Source organism: Gymnoscopelus braueri, assembly GCF_963280865.1.
Source record: "Gymnoscopelus braueri genome assembly, chromosome: 17".
NCBI lineage: Eukaryota > Metazoa > Chordata > Actinopteri > Myctophiformes > Myctophidae > Gymnoscopelus > Gymnoscopelus braueri.
Genome location: NC_137617.1, coordinates 36,081,414 through 36,097,939, shown reverse-complemented (window position 1 = coordinate 36,097,939; position 16,526 = coordinate 36,081,414). Strand labels below are relative to the sequence as shown.

The following is a 16,526-nucleotide window of genomic DNA, read 5'->3' as shown; positions in this document are numbered from 1 at the left end:
GGTGGGAATCAAACCCAGGACCTTCTAGCAGCGAGGCAACAGCGCTACTGCGCCACCATGCCACTGGAAGTATTTATTCTATTGAAAGGGTCCATTTGGTTTCATTTTACGCTCTCAAGAGTTAAAGATCTATAAGGGTCCATTTGGTTACCAACTCTCCATCATTTAGCTTGGGGACCACCTGGAACACCCTCAAGGAACACTGGTGGTCCCCGGACCACTGGTTGAAGACCGACTGCTCTATAGGACCCAGGCGGGAAAGATGTGCTTTTCTCCGATCTGCCATAATCATTATAAAGGAGAGCGGGTAAATCAAACCCCCTACACTATTCTGCTGTTCATCGTACCATGAGTGCCAATGTGTTTACAAGACTCCACTGGAAAGTGAATTCTCAAAATCCCACAAGCAATCAATGTTGTTCCATCCTCTATCTGCACTGCTGTTTTCCATTTCAAAAACGCTTACTGCCCACTTGAATTTCCTTAGAATGGGATTCGTACTAATAATGCATCATAAAAATTATGTTGCACCTTAGCGCTTTTTTTCCCCCTGGCAAACTTGGCAACGGCAACATCTCCAGGCAGTAATTTAGATCAGTAAATTATAGTTTGATTCATGTGTCCCCCAAGTCTCAGCTGTGTCTGCAACCACAGACGTAAGTTACTGCTGCCCTCTACGGGACACAATGTGGAACTGCAGCCTATGACGGGGCTGCAAAGTAAACTATGCATCTCTGGTGGAAACGGTACTCAAATGTTTTACTTAAGTAAAAGTATCAATACTGCAGTGTAGAAATACTCTGTTACAAGTAAAAGTCTGGAATTCAAAATTTACTTAGTAAAAGTACAAAAGCATTGGCATCAAAATGTACTTAAAGTACCAAAAGTAAAAGTACTAGTCGTAGCTTGTACTGTAGATCTGCTATTTTCATATAGCCTAGGCATTAAATAGGGCTAACGTGGTTAATGTATGTATACAGATTTGATTTAAAACACACTACTTGCTATTACTCCCACAGATTTTATTTAAAACACACCATTTACTATTACTCCTACAGATTTGATTGAAAACACAATATTTGCTATTACTCCTACAGATTTTATTTAAAACACTCTGTTTGCTATAACTCCTACAGAATGTATTTAAAACATACTATTTGCGATTACTCCTACAGAAATTATTTAAAACATACTATTTGCTATTACTCCTAGAGAAATTATTTAAAACATACTATTTGCTATTACTCCTACAGAATTTATTTAAAACATACTATTTGCTATTACTCCTACAGAATTTATTTAAAACATACTATTTGCTATTACTCCTACAGAATTTATTTAAAACATACTATTTGCTATTACTCCTACAGAATTTATTTAAAACATACTATTTGCTATTACTCCTACAGAATTTATTTAAAACATACTATTTGCTATTACTCCTACAGAATTTGTCCAAAGTTCACACAAATCAGTGATTTGTGTGAACTTTGGACAAATTCTGTACACATGGAAACAAGTATGATGCCCATTTTATCTATTCCATTGGCTATAATTGGCTTCCAAAGTTCCAAAGAGATTTCACCACAAATGCAACAAAAGCCACTGTTTGTTGCAGATAATATATATTGGATTTTCCCACCAAATTAGGTACACAATGAGCATTAAACTGCTTTTTGATATTCCATATTGTTTGCCTCTAATTGGCTTTCACAATTAATGAGATGTAATCCCAATGAAATTGGGATTACATGTTCAGGGGGGCCTCTATAAAGCGTACCTAGAAACTTTCAATTCTGCCACAAATGCCAAAAGTTGAACTGCAACCTATTTCTCCCCACAGTTTCCTCGGGTTATGACGGCTGCAACACACATCAGCCCTGGGTAGGCCACCCAGTCTGGCAGAGATGTTTGCTTCACGGAACATTCCTTAGGAATGCGACAAAAAATAAAACATGAAACCATGAATTCAAGTCTGACTAATCGATTTTTAAAAAAAAGTATTTTTGGGGGTGAGCTATCCCTTTAACCCCCCCCCCCCCCCCCCGGTCGCCTTCTGAGACTCCGCCCCTTGTATAAAGTATGCTAACGGCAGAATCTGTCAGCACCACCGCCTTAAAACATGTATTGTCTTCGCTAAGTAGGAATAAACACAGAAGCAACCTGGTAGGAAGTGGATTAAGAAAAGGAGAGGAGCCAAACCCGAGTTCCTGTTTCTACACAGACAAAAGGATGTGGTGGTGGTGCCCCCCAGAGGCCAAAAAACAAAGTCGAACGGGTTGCCAGATTGGTTAGGTAGTTGTTGTCCTTACCTGTCTGTATGTGCAGATGATGTTCTCTCTCAGGTGGTAGTGCATGGGGGTCATGGTCTCGCTCACTGCGTCCAGAGCCATGTCCACCTCCTTCTTCATCCGGTGGCCGTCGGGCAGCAGGCGCACCAGCCGCATCACCACCTGCACACAGTGGTGGAAAAAGTAGTCAGACATTTTTTTACTCAAGTAAAAGTATCAATACTGCAATGTACTGTGGAAATACTCTCTGTTACAAGTAAAAGTCTGGAATTCAAAAGTATCGGTATCAAAATGTACCAAAAGTAGAAAGTAGTCATTATGCAGAATGTCCCATTTCACAAGTTTTCAAATCTTTTAAAATCTTTTGAAAATAGCAGATCTACAAGCTCACAATGCATTTCGAGCTTGTAGATCTGCTATTTTCAAATGGCTGAAATGCATATAGGGCTGAAAAGTGGGTAATGTATGTTTTGTAATAATAACCAAAATCTACAAAGTAACTAGTAACTAAACTAACTCGGTGCGCAAACCTCAGCGCACAACTAAGGACCAACAGCTCTGTGCCATGCATACTGTGTGGATGGTTCGATTCTCTATATTTATTTATGTTATGTTGTTGAGTTTAACTAATGAGGAACATGCGTTCTTGCCAGATCACCTTCCGGGGGAAACATCTCTTAAAAAACAAAGAAACATGGGGTTTTAACTTTCATACAAGGAACCGGACACATTTTGTGGTCATGCTCCTGTGGCCTAAATCCAAACAGCCGGTGCACAGCCAGCGATGGCCCAACATATGTGTGTGTGTGTGTGTGTGTGTGTGTGTGTGTGTGTGTGTGTGTGCGTGTGACAGACTAATGGAGATAAGAGGTTTCTTGCCCGACAGCAACAAAATAATGGTGATATTGATTTGAAGTCATGTAATCGCCCAGCTCAGGTAGCTAGCCCCATTATGAACCTCTCACTCCGCTATACAGCTCCGAGATGAGGTTCCCCTGCGAGCTCTACCGGAATCGGTGGAGCGGCCGCACAGGGTCCGTGGATTACCCTTTTTGCCACATCGTGTCCAAAAACTAATGGTAGTTTCCAAAGTGTACAGATGTTTGAGGATGTTCCGGTCCCCTAACTTTTTGGACCGGCACAAAACCGTTTAAATCGCTTATTTAGTCCGCCTGTGGCCATGTTTCCCATTCAACCCGGGGGAAAAAAACATACGTCCGGTGCCAGTACTGCTCCCGGTTCGGCTACAATGGTAAAACATGGCCACAGGTGGACTAAATAAGCGATTCCGTTCCACCGATTCCCGTAGAGCTTGCAGTGGAACCTCATCTCGGAGCTGTATAGCGGAGAGAGAGGTTTGTAATGGTACTAACCAGACAGACACACAGACAGACAGCCAGCCAGGCTGGCCTGGACTGGCCTGGCCTAGCAGGCACTGAGGCTGAATAGGGACAGCAGCAGGGAACAGAACAGGCCTCCAGGCAGAACCCCATTCATTCATTCATTCATTCATGCCCTGCACTCAGTATGTGTGTCAGCAGGCCTGCGCCGCAGATGTAGAACACAAGCCAGTGTTGCCAGATTTTGTGAGAGAAACAAACAAGCAACCAGGTCTGAGAAAACAAGCTCGAAAGAAGCGACTAATAGGCACAAGTATGAGCACTTATATACCTATTAAACATCAGCCGATCTACAAGCTAACGACGTGACACGTTGTGATCTTGTAGGTCTGCTATTTTCTAAAGAAAATCTTGTAATTTTCTTTCTTTACATGACATGCCCAAAATAGAAAGTGGAAATGTGGTTGAACACATTGCAGTTGATGTGATGGAAACTATTGGAAATTGCCAGAATGCAGTACACACACGGCACTTTGCACAGAGTGTGGAGCACTCCCTCTTCTTAGCGGGCGAGCATCGTGTTTCGCCGCTCTCAGCATCCAGCGTTTTGTTTGGATGGAAAATGTGTGAAACCTTTGAGAGAGGAGCACCACTTTCCTATGCAGAGGGTGTGAGGTAGGGGTGTGCCGATATATCGTCCCGCAATATATCGCGATACGTTTTCGTGACAATATGTATCGTTTTGGCGGTTTTTTTTGCAATAATAATAATGCAAAAACAGAAGTATTTGTTTGCATTTGCTTTTCCCCCCCCCCCCTTTATTTTCATAATACAAAAGTGCCATATATCGTATCGTATCGATATCGTAAGCCCAATATAGTGTATCGTATTGTGAAATTAGTGTATCAGCACACCCCTAGTGTGAGGTATACACCCACAATAGTGAACAGAGGTGTCTCGCAAAAATGACCCAATTGAATAGACAGATGACCCGTTTATGTTTGTGTGTGTGTGTGTGTGTGTGTGTGTGTGTGTGTGTAACCTACAAATCATTGAGTGAATGTGGAAGTTACATAAGTTGCTGTTTACAAAACTGCATTGGTACTGTAGATGTACAGTAGGTCACTCTGGGGGCTGTGGCCCATTCCCTCTAGCCTTATGTGTACTGTACATACAGTACACACATCATCCTCAACATTCGTTGCCGTCAGGTAAAAACCTCTCATCTCAGCGAGGTGTCTCGCTCAGTGCATGTGTAGCGCTCTGGACGAAATGATATATCCGAAGCACTCTTCTGTTTTTGCCATTTGTCGTACAATATAGGGCTACACTTAACATTGAGAAAGTACATTAATTATTACTGTACATACCTCAAATTCTCCCTTTGTGTACTTGGCATCTGGAACACTCACTATCTCATCATCCCCAAACTCAGGAAAACCCTGCAGGCAGAAAACATTCGATTCACATTTTTATTTTGGATGTGCAAAAAATCTAACAAACAAAACAACATTATCCGTCCATTTTATTAATCTGTTAAGACCGGGAACGCATCTGTGGCATTTTAAGATTTCTTTGGCCATTCAAAAATAGCAGATCTACAAGCTCATAGTGCGGCACCGAGTGCGGCAGATCTTAAAGTGCACGTACGTTAAAGTGCCACAGGGTGAGGGCAGCAGTGACCATGGCGGTGGTGGTGCGGCCCTTGCCGTTGGAGCAGTTGAAGACAAAGGCGGAGCGGGAGTCTTCGGCCAAGGCTCCCTTCATGGCCTCCATCAGCCTGTCAAAGTCCTGAGCATGTGGAGGAAAAAAACACATGGTTTTATACTTTGCCTAATCAAAATTCCAGGGGTCCCTGGAGCAAAATATTTTCAGATGGGGGTCAGCAGCCAAATACATATAATTTTAGGGTCCTTGACAAGGTTTTAAGCACCACTGATATAGAGCAACATAGGGTTTTTTTAGGATTTGGAAGACATTTGTAGAATCCCCAGAAGCAAAGATTTGAGTTACAAATGTTCGCTTTAAAAATATATATATTCAAAGATTTGCACAAATGTTCGCGATTTGAAAAAAATAGCAGATCTACAAGCTCATAGAGCGGCACTCGGTTAATGAACAATTATTTTGATTAAATAGTGAAAAGAGCAGATGTACAAGCTCGCGACGCATTGTGAGCTTGTAGAGATTGGCTATACTCACATGCCACCAAAGCACCAACACTGGGCTTAAGACTAATCAATTTAGTCGATTATAAAATGTAGATTTGTTGAATTGTTGATATAAAAACCTGCCCCTTGATTATCTACCTCGGTTAATTGCCCAGCTCTACAATAGATGCACCTTCCTGTAGCAAACCAAACCACCAAAACATGAAATATAGAAATCAATTAAAAGATGTCCTATAAAAGATGACCCTTTATTGACAATACAAATAAAATGTGAATAAACAAATATGTTTACTGAAATACTAAAATAAATGATAATTTTAGCACCGTATGAAGGTTCAGCTTATAGTGAATGTAAGACATGCAAGATTTTGCTCGGGAATGCTTGGTAATTGGCACTGTATGCCACTAGAGGGCGCCCAAAGCATAGTCAATGCCAATGCCTCAGTATGCATGACAACTGCTACAATGATTGCTAGTACAACTAAATCTTCTCTGTCAGTTGGAAGATGGAAGTCCAAAACTGTTACTTTTCAGTTCAAATTCAAAATCCCCCTTTCTGCATTTTATGTTTTCCTTTGCTTTGTTTTTCAGCATTGAAATTATTAAGTTAATTAAGTAATTAAGTTATACTCTTAAAAGTTAATTTTATTTGTTCTGTTGAGCAAAGCAAAAAAAGCACTATATAAATTGGATGTATTATAAAAATGGCAAAAGTAGCAGATCTACAAGCTCAAAACGCGTCGCTTGCTTGTGTGTGTGAGACGCTGATGATCCAGTAGAGTATTAATTTAGTAAAAAAAGGTGTGTGTGTGTGTGTGTGTGTGTGTGTGTGTGTGTGTGTGTGTGAGTGCGCGTGCGTGCGAGCGTGCGTACCTCCTCTGTAGGCGCGCTGCAGTCAGGCAGAGGGATGCGTCTGTACTGCAGGGCCTGGTAGGAGCTCCTCTGCTGGGTGAACACCTCCTGCACGCTCACACAGCTCTTAAACATCCTCATCTGCTTCTCCTGCTCCAGCGTCACCTCCAGCCACTTCCCAGAGCCCACCATCTCCTCCTTGAGGGACATCTCCAGTTTCTAAAGGGCCAAGCAGGAACACAGGAACATTCAATCAGTCTTTATTTCAGACTCTAATAGCTCCATATAAAAGACAACCAAAAGACAACAAAGATTAACCCATTGAGACCTGGAACGCATCCGTGTAATTTTTTTATTTGAGCTAAAAATCATTATTTTACACTTTGGCTATTCAAAAATAGCAGATATACAAGCTCATAGCGCGGCACTGAGCTTGCAGATCTGCTATTTTTGAAAAAACTTGTGTGCAAATCTTTGAATATATATATTATTTTAAAGCAAACATTAACTCAAATCTTTGCTTCTGGGGGTCACTGGAACAAAATATTTTGAGATGGGGGTCGGCGGACAAATTTTCGGGGTCCTTGACATTAAAAAGTTTTATATCAGATTTCTGAGAACAGCATCTATAGTGGGAACACCACTGTCTCAGCAGGATTCTGAGAGCATCATTATATGCCACCCGCAACTTATTACCTTTACCCTGGCTGCACCACAAGGGGGCAGTATACAGTGGTGTACTACAGTAAGATCACATGAGGTTGGTGACGCCAACCTCCTTGACATCCCCAAGACAAAGAAACGTTGCCCACCCCACCCTTTAACTTCACCTCTACCAAAGTCCAATTCCATGAATGAGAGCTGCATTAAGAGAGCTGCATTTTATAGGTCAATTGTACTTTGGAATAGTCTTCCAAGTGAGATTCGTAACACCAGAGAAAATGCCACTTTTAAAAGGAAACTTCGACTTTGTATACTGTACACTCAAAACATACAGTAACATCATGTCTTACATACCAGATTGATAGTGCTACTTTTCAAAGCCGTTGTATCGCTGTTGGTATCTCTTTTTATGTGATAATCGACTTTTGTAAAATGTATTATTTAGTTTTTGCTGTTTTTAGTATTTCTTTGTAATACACTGTGATATGTTGTATGTTTTATAGAGGAAGTAGCATTCCTCTATTAGGGTGGCTTGATTTTCTTGTGTTATTTTTTCCTCAGCCCCATGCAAAGCCTATTTGGGTAGTTATAAAAGCGCTATATAAATTTGAGATGTTATTATTATTATTATTACCTCTATGAGCTGAGGGTCAGAGGTGGGGACAGGGATGTGTTGCTCCAGACACGAGGGCTCTCTGGGGGTGAACACCTGGCCGTTCCCCTCCAGGACCAGCTCCTCCTGGAGGTTGACCCACAACACGTGGCCGTGTTTCCTCTTCTCATCCGTCAGGTGGGCCAACACCGCACCTGTAGCCTGCAACCCCAAAATTACAATTAGCAATTTAAGGCATTTAGCAGGCACTCTTATCCTGAGCGACTTACAATAAGCAAGGCAACAAAAAAAAAATCACAGAATCACAGAATGTAGAGAAAACAATATACTGTAGTGCCTCAAGAAACTAAGATACCACAAAACAATAACCCTTTAAGACCGGGAAGCATCATTTGTGTCATTTTAAGATTTATTTGGCTATTCAAAAAGAGCAGATCTACAAGCTCATAGCGCGGCACTCTGTGCCGCTCTATGAGCTTGTAGATCTTCTATTTTTGAAAAATCTTGACATTTTTTTAAAGCGAACATTTGTAAAATATTTAGTTCTAGGGACCCCCAGAAGCAAAGATTTGAGTTAAAAAAAATAAAGATTCAAATATTTGCACACATTTTCATGATTTTTCAAAAATAGCAGATCTACAAGCTCACAGCACGGCACACAGTGCCACGCTATGAGCTTGTATATCTGCTATTTTTTAATAGCCAAAGAAATCTAAAATGACACAGATGCGTTCCCGGATTGAATGGGTTAAAGTGGCACTATGTAACTTTCTTTTAATGAATAAATTTCAATTTTGCCCAATCTCTATGGTAGAGTATGATAATACAATTGGGGTGGTTGTATTTTGTCTCCCTGCTCTTCTGTTGAGACCGTTTAGATCGTGTCAAAGGTCATGTCTCACCTAGACACAGGATCTGACAAATTTTGACCTTAATCAGGATGCGATCACTGAACCGATCTTCATTCTTGCGCACACTGCCAGTAGGCCAAGTAAATCCATTAATACTTTTGACATATAATTGTGATGTTTGTGTGTGTGTATGTGTGTGCGTGCGTGCGTGCGTGCGTGCGTGCGTGCGTGCGTGCGTGCGTGCATGCATGCGAGAATTCATTTCACATTTTGTGAATTCATAGACTCAGAGTCAGACGCACCTCTCTGCCATATTTGAGTCCGACGTCATCTTTATGACATCAGAGAACACAGTTAAGCCACGCCCGCTATTAGACTTGTTTTGCTAAAAGGTGTTCATATAATTACTCAATGGGAAGAGGGAAAATATTGTTCTCCGTTTAGGTGTCAGGTCACTCATCAGACCAAAAATGAGCACGTCTGATGGTTGTGGGGAAAGGTTGTTTAGACTGAGGTGTATATACATGTCAAGAACTTGGGACTTGTTTATAATTGCCAAGCATAAACAGAATTACTGACATTCCTGAGGCTCATACTTCCTGTTGACAAACCTTATTTAGATATAAACTCACCTTCAGTGAGGATGTTTAAACGCAAAACTTCACACACTCAAATATGCAAATCCATCAATGCCAAGTGGTAAATATAGTCTTTTTTAATGAATAAAATGTAATTTTGTCCAATCTGTATGGTAATACAATTGGGGTGGTTGTATTTTGTCTCCCTGCTCATCTATTGTGACATTTAGATTGTGTCAAAGGTCATGTCTCACCTAGACACCGGATCTGACACAAATTTTGGCCTGATGGTCAAGATTCAATTTATCCCCTGAGCAAGCAGACAGGCTCTCAGTTACCTCAGATGTGGGCTGGGCCATTCCATAAATAGGCATCTTGGGCACTCTCCTAAAGTTGGCCACCTTCATGTCCTTCACTGTGCTCAGCACGTCTGGGGCCAAGTACTCGTCAGCCACCTGCACACAGACACATGGATTAAGCAAGGGATAATTGACGTCGAGCCGGTAATGGTCGAGAAATAAACCCTCGACAGGGTGATAGGGTCTTTGGGGCTGCAAACAGGGGCTGCCATGTTGGATACAGAACACAATCAAGCAGCGCAGCAGGTGCTCTGAGTCTTTGATTAGACTACACAGAAGTCTGTTATTGTTAAAAAGAAACAAGCTCTCGACGCATTGAGATACTGTGGGCTATTTTCAGTGCATGGCATGCTTCCATAGAAGACATGCTGACTTCAATGGAATCCAAATGACTGAGAACTTTAATCCATGCAGACGGAGAAATGACACATACCAGCCACTGTAGAGATGCACACATGCTGTGCATTCAGTGGAGCAGCTTACGCTCTTCACTTTACAGAAACAACATGTAATCAAAAGCTTCTTGAGGACCAAAACATGACCTCATCAAGAGCGGGAAAGGAAAAACAGCACATTCAAAGGGCCTTCAAGGCCTTACCCCTTATGCCTAAACTTATTTGGCTTTTTGATTTACGACTTTCTAAAACAGTGATTCAACAGTCAAGGACCCCCAAATGTATATGTATTTGGCCGCGGACCCCCATTTGAAAAGGTTTTGTGCCAGGGACCCCCAGAAGAGAAGATTTATGTAAAAGGAAAAAAATGGATTGTTCAAAATGTTCCAAACATTTTAGACATTTACCAAAAATAGCAGATGTACGAGCTTGCAGCGCGGCACGAAGAGACGCGCTGTGAGCTTGTAGATCTGCTATTTTTGAATATCCAGAAAATAAATGGATAAACTGGTTAAAATGATTGTGATGCTATGTTAACTACTTTTTCTGGGGACCCCCTGGAACCCCCCCAAGGACCCCTGGGAGTCCCTGGAGCCCGGACCCCACCTTGAGAACCAATGTTCTAAAACATTTTTACAAATAGTGAAAATAGCCGATCTACAAGATCGCAACGCGTCAATGTAGATCGGCCATCTTCACTATTTTACGGAATTTCACGGAAGATAGGGCCCTCATCCCTAAACCTTTTTTTTTTTTCACTATTTTGAAAAACATCTTGAAATAGTTCAAATAACCGATCTACAAGCTCACAACGTGTCGATGTAAGATCGGCTAGTTGAACCATTTTAAAAATGTTTTAGTACAATATGGCTAATACGTTGAGGCATAAGGGGTGAGGCCACGAAATATAGGGCCCTCAATGTGCGTGTGTATGTGTGTATATCTGTTTTTTTTATTTTTTATATCAAACTGTGTTGCAGACTGATGATTGGTTGACGTATGATCTTGTATTACTATTTCTATGCATTTGATGTCTTACCTCGTGTTCACCTTGCTTTACTGTGCGTCGCTCTGCTAAATTGTAAAGTGTGTGTGGTGTGGTGTGGTGTGTGTGTGTGGTCTCACCAGTACGCGGGCTCCCTTAGTGACCAGGTCGGCGGGGGCAGACAGCTCCGACAGGTTCATGCAGGCCAGTAGCCTGTACAGCCACGCATGGCTGCACATCCACTGGCTGAAGTTGGAGGCGAAGGCCAGTGGATACTGCAACACCATGCAACACACATTTACACTGGTGACCCAGTAACTGTCAGCATTTACATTGTTGTACAGAATAATGTGCATAATCATTGTGTGCACGCTAGAGCAGCGGTTCTCAAACGTTTGAAAAATGTTCTTTCGTGTCCTTGACATGAAAAGAAGATCTGGTCAAATTGATGTATTTGGCCGCCCTGCTGCGGACCTAGCCTGGGGTCCAGACTGCTTCGCTACGTTCGGCGGATTTCTTTTTCTCACTCGCTATACAGTCTGGAAAGCCTCCTATCTCCGTGCACAGCACGAGTGAAAACGACTCATGGCTTCTGATTGGTCTTTAGGGGGGGGGACCCACATAAGAGTAGATTTACGCTGATTATCTTTTTCAAAATGATTGCAAAATGTTTTTTTAAGATATTTTAAAATGTTTCGTGGCTAGCAGATCTACAAACTCACTGGGAGCTTGTAAATAAAAAAAATGCAATACATTTTGAGGGTTCCCCATGAGGGTTCCCCGGCCCTCACTTTGAGACCCACTGTACTAGAGAACAAGAAATAATGATAATTCAGAAAAATAAAAACATCTGAACCTGTTCATGAAGATACGCATTGAACACGATCAGGTAGAAATAGCGCTCCAAGCTCTGCATGGTTCTGTGCAGAAAGTAGTCTTTTGTGCTGCTCCCCTGAAACAAACCATGGTAAGCAGCATTTACAGCACAATCACAATCTCTGTACAATCTTTGTTGAACGTAAACATGCTATAAATGTATAGATCTACTGGATCCCAAGAGATCCCACTGAATCACTAGGAGACAAGAGGAAGCCTGTTCAAATAAATGATGTTCCCAGTGCACCACAGTTTTTCTTTCTCCAAATACTATACTTGTAAAACTGTTAAAATGTTAGCGGCCACACCAGCTCATAGGTTATCTTCTGAAGAAGACTCTTATGTCGAAACGTTAATCAATAAAGTCAGACTTCCATTTTTTTATCCTGCCTTGATCCACTGTTGGTCTTGCACCTTCCCGTCCAGTGGATGTGCCAGTTTTATTTTGTTTTTATCACTGAATTTAGCCTTTATATGAATGGTACAATTCAACCGTCAAATATTGGCTTAGAGCTGTCCACAGCTTCTCCAAAGCGGTCAGCTTGAAAAAGGACTTTCTCTTCTGCATTGTCAGCACACACCAGCCTTATTCAGCAGAACAGAGAGCGTTTTTTCCCAGTGCAGAGCACCACTGACCTGTATTTGATAGTCCTCTCCGATGCCTTCTAGCTTGCTTTTGTTTTCGTATATCGCTTCTTTGATGTTGTGCATTTCGGAACACAGGGCGATAGCTTGGTCAACCTAACGTTCAGGGCAGGGAAGGAGATGAGAGACAATGGATGACTTCGGCTCGCCTTAATAATCGAACCGTCAAATAGATTGTATTGTATCAAGCCAGGATGTCAGGTGTGACACTGTAGTTCATCATCCTGTGTGTACAGTACCTCCTCCGTGAGCTGCTGTCCATTGGGCAGCTTGTTGATCAGAGAATGAATGACTTGGAACAGTGGCTTGGGCTCTGGGGCCGTCGTCTCCTCAACCCTGCAACAAAAAAAAAAGACAAACCGTGTCAACTGTCTTAATCCATTAAGACCGGGAAAGCATCTGTGTTATTTTTTTGATTTCTTTGTCAAATTTCTGCTCACAACGTGCTTTAGTCGCACAACAAAGTATATAGGGCTTATAGCGGTTCACACCATGGACTATAACCTTTGATGTCATTCCCCATCTCTCTCACCCATTTCCTGTCTAACACACTTCACTATCAAAAAACAAAGAAATCTAAAAAAAACTAGAATAAGTGCTCCTCGGAGCACTGCCAGACCCCTAGTGGTTGAGATCTGAATGGCCGGACTTCGCATGGCGTGTGTGCACTGTGCAGGGGTCTGGCAGTACCAGGTCTCCTGGTTCCCTTGTTTCTGAAAGAGTCATGGCTGCCAGTTCTTCTCCGTCTTCTTCATCTTCAGATTCATCTTCGTCGTCGTCTTCTTCTTCTTCTGAAACATTCATGGCTGCCAGTTCCCACCTGATGTCGTGTGGGAGTTCTGACTGCTCCATATTGTACTGAATAACTGCCAGCTTGCATAACATCTTCAGACTAGGACTTAAGTCTAAGACATACAGGTCTGTATTGAAGAGGATGATGCGATCTTCCACCAAGCAACCGCACATACTAAACCCATGTGTTGTCTTATGTGTGTTGACCCTCCAGGAAAAGGTCTCTGGGTTGAATATACAAACATCTACAAAGTCAGTATAATCACCACCACAACGAATTATGTACAGCTCTCCATTGTAGGCAAAGGCTGAGGGATATTCTCCTGGAAGAAGAAGCGGTGCAGAAGGTGTGCTCAGCCAGCAGTTGGTATCTGTGTCAAACACTCGGATTTTGTTGTGTTCCCCGTTCGGATACTCATCCCCAAATACAAACATCTTTGTCCCAATGATGGTGGCGGAAGGATCGCTTAGAAAAGGTGCCAGAGTTCCTCTGGTGTTAATTAAAGACCACACCATTGTGGTGGTGTCCAACTTGTGGATGTCATTGAACCAGGCTGGGGTGCTGTCAAATCTATATCCTCCATAGACATACATGACCTTCCCCATGACACAGGCTGAGTGGTTCGCCGTCCCCTCTGGAACAGTCCCAGAAACCTTGTGTTTGAACCATCTGAGGATATCAACATCAAATGCATAAACCGAATTGCAGTATAAATCCTCTAAGTCCCAATTATAACCACCCCACATGTAAATCATATCCTCTATCAGCACAGTTGTGTGGCCATTGTACAATGAGGGAACATCAAGGGGATATTCTCCTCCTTCAGCTGCTTCAGGCAATTCCCTCCAACGTAAAGACACTGTGTTGAAGATGCAAACCTGAACATAAAAGTAACCTGTAAAATGGAACACCCTGAGTCCCACTGTCACAGCGGTCTGGTATTTATTGTATCCTGGTGCTTCTTTCAGATGCAACGTCCAACGGAACATTTTACACACCGGAACTGTTTTGGATAAAAATGTTATATTATGGAAATGAGTGGGACAGGGAACTGGCCCACTGCAGCGGGTGATGTCTGCCTTTACAATACAGGAATAGTTATGGGTTGATCACCAGTGGATTGTACGGGTCTGACTTCGGTATCGTGGTCGAGAGGTTCCTCTTTCAGTGCTGTGGATGAAGGAGTCTTGGACATCAGAGTTGGAGTTTTGTGTATAACTTGTACATCGTGTATACAGGTGAATCTTATCAGTTCCTGAAACTGTGGACAGTTATAAGCTGTCCGACGTGATGACGCGAGCCTCATCACGATAAGGTCACAATGAGTCACCCATGCCCAAATATGGAATTCCAGGTGAGCCAACAGGTTGAACAGGTTGGCCTTGGTAGAGGTACTAAATGTCATTTTATAATAAAGGGAACCAGGGGACCTGGTACTGCCAGACCCCTAATGGCCGACAGAGCACTACGTCACGCTAAGCTTGGCCAATCAAAAAGAAGGACATGTAAGCACCATATATGCACCATATATGGACGAAAACGGTTCAACATTCTCGTCCATATATGGTGCATATATGGTGCAAAGAGGGACCGACAAAGCCTCATGTAGGCCTGACCCCCTGGGTCTGGCAAAAAGGTGGAGGGCAGAGTTCACTCCTATAACAAAAACAATAGTTATAGTGCTTGGTGTGAACGGCCCTTAAGATAAGTTTGGCAACGTGATAGGAGTTCGTACTGTGGCTGTGGTTGGGATGTGCCCGTCAGGCGGTTCATGACCAGGGTGCCCAGGATCATGGCCAGGTTGGTGCGGCCCACGCCCACCTGGCAGCTGAAGAGCAAGGCGGGCAGGGCTCTGGACGTGCTCCGACTCAGAGAGAGGTGGGGACTCTCCTGGAAAAGACATGGAAACGGTGCTTAAAATAGAGAGAGAGAGAGCAGGACAGCAGAGTGAAAAATAACACAAACATACACCACCCGCAACTGTCACTTCAACACATGTGGTAATGGCTGTGTGACGTGTAATTATGTAATTATGCCTACTGTACGACATGGTCAAGTGTTACTATGTCAGCTGTTGCTGCCTTAAAGATCCACTGACATGGCCCGAAACTATCATGTTCGTCCCCGTTTAAGGCCTTAGCCTTGACGACCTTGCAGGCTTACGCAAAGACTAAAATGTAACTTAGATAGCATGTTATGTAGACAGATGCCAGGTCATTGTTGACCTGGCATCCTATAGTGTGTATAGTTTCAATGTACAAGCTTGATGATAGGTTCTTGATTTACATATGTATTAGTTATCTTTAGATTATTGGTTTACTTATGTATTACTTTATTATTAGATTACTATTCCTATGCATTTGATGTATTATCTTGTCTTGTCCTTGCTTACTGTAAGTCGCTCTGGATTGAGAGGGTCTGCTAAATGCCTCCACACCAATGATTTGCGACGCAACTCCTTGCAACATGCAAGGAGTTGCAACCATTATCCAAAATGGCAGTTGCAAGGAGTTGCATTGGTGTGGACTGGCCTTTACACCAGTGGTTCACAAAGTGGGGTCCAGGGGGTCCCCAGTAGTTAGTAATTAGTTAATATAGCATAAAAATTATCGTAATCACTTTAACCCTATTTTACACTTCAAAGGTTTGAGAACCACTGGCTTACACAATGCCAACGACCATCTTTAATGTAAAGCAGGGACATGGAAGTTGACAAGATTAGATAATAGCTCCCAAAGGAAGAGTTTTCATTGATAGACCATCATGGATGTCGGAGTATATTGATTGATTGATTGATGTACTTTATTTAGTAAGACATAAGAACAACAGTACATGGAAGTACAAACTCAGACTCATTAAGCGCTGAGCTTGTTTAAGATGAGATCCCCATGCACACAAATCATGATGACATATAAGAGACAGACAGATATAAATGTAAATATATATGACCTTAATACGAACTAAATATTTTAAAGAAAATACAATCACTTCAAAACAGAGAAACGGTGGTTTGAGGTTTCCTCTGCCTCGTTTCATCCACTGAAACAGGAAGTGAGGGAATGTCCAGGAAGCTATCAGGACTTGTGCAAACACGGGCCTGTCATGCCTGCAGTC

The 16,526-nt window shown here is 42.3% G+C and overlaps 1 protein-coding gene across 4 annotated transcripts in view; it reads right to left on the bottom strand.

Annotated features, from left to right (window-relative positions):
- The window catches only part of pald1a (phosphatase domain containing paladin 1a), a 125,255-nt gene that overhangs the window by 54,888 nt on the left and 53,841 nt on the right, over positions 1 to 16,526 (bottom strand). For all 4 annotated transcript variants that reach the window (XM_080455906.1, XM_080455905.1, XM_080455907.1 and 1 more), the window contains exons 8-18: positions 15,148 to 15,302; positions 12,859 to 12,955; positions 12,611 to 12,715; positions 11,955 to 12,050; positions 11,239 to 11,373; positions 9,698 to 9,814; positions 7,952 to 8,131; positions 6,676 to 6,873; positions 5,282 to 5,422; positions 5,002 to 5,073; positions 2,313 to 2,453 (exon numbers count right to left, since the gene is read on the bottom strand). In XM_080455906.1, the coding sequence (XP_080312032.1) occupies positions 2,313 to 2,453; positions 5,002 to 5,073; positions 5,282 to 5,422; positions 6,676 to 6,873; positions 7,952 to 8,131; positions 9,698 to 9,814; positions 11,239 to 11,373; positions 11,955 to 12,050; positions 12,611 to 12,715; positions 12,859 to 12,955; positions 15,148 to 15,302 (1,437 nt within the window). The remainder of the gene's footprint in view (positions 1 to 2,312; positions 2,454 to 5,001; positions 5,074 to 5,281; positions 5,423 to 6,675; positions 6,874 to 7,951; positions 8,132 to 9,697; positions 9,815 to 11,238; positions 11,374 to 11,954; positions 12,051 to 12,610; positions 12,716 to 12,858; positions 12,956 to 15,147; positions 15,303 to 16,526) is intronic.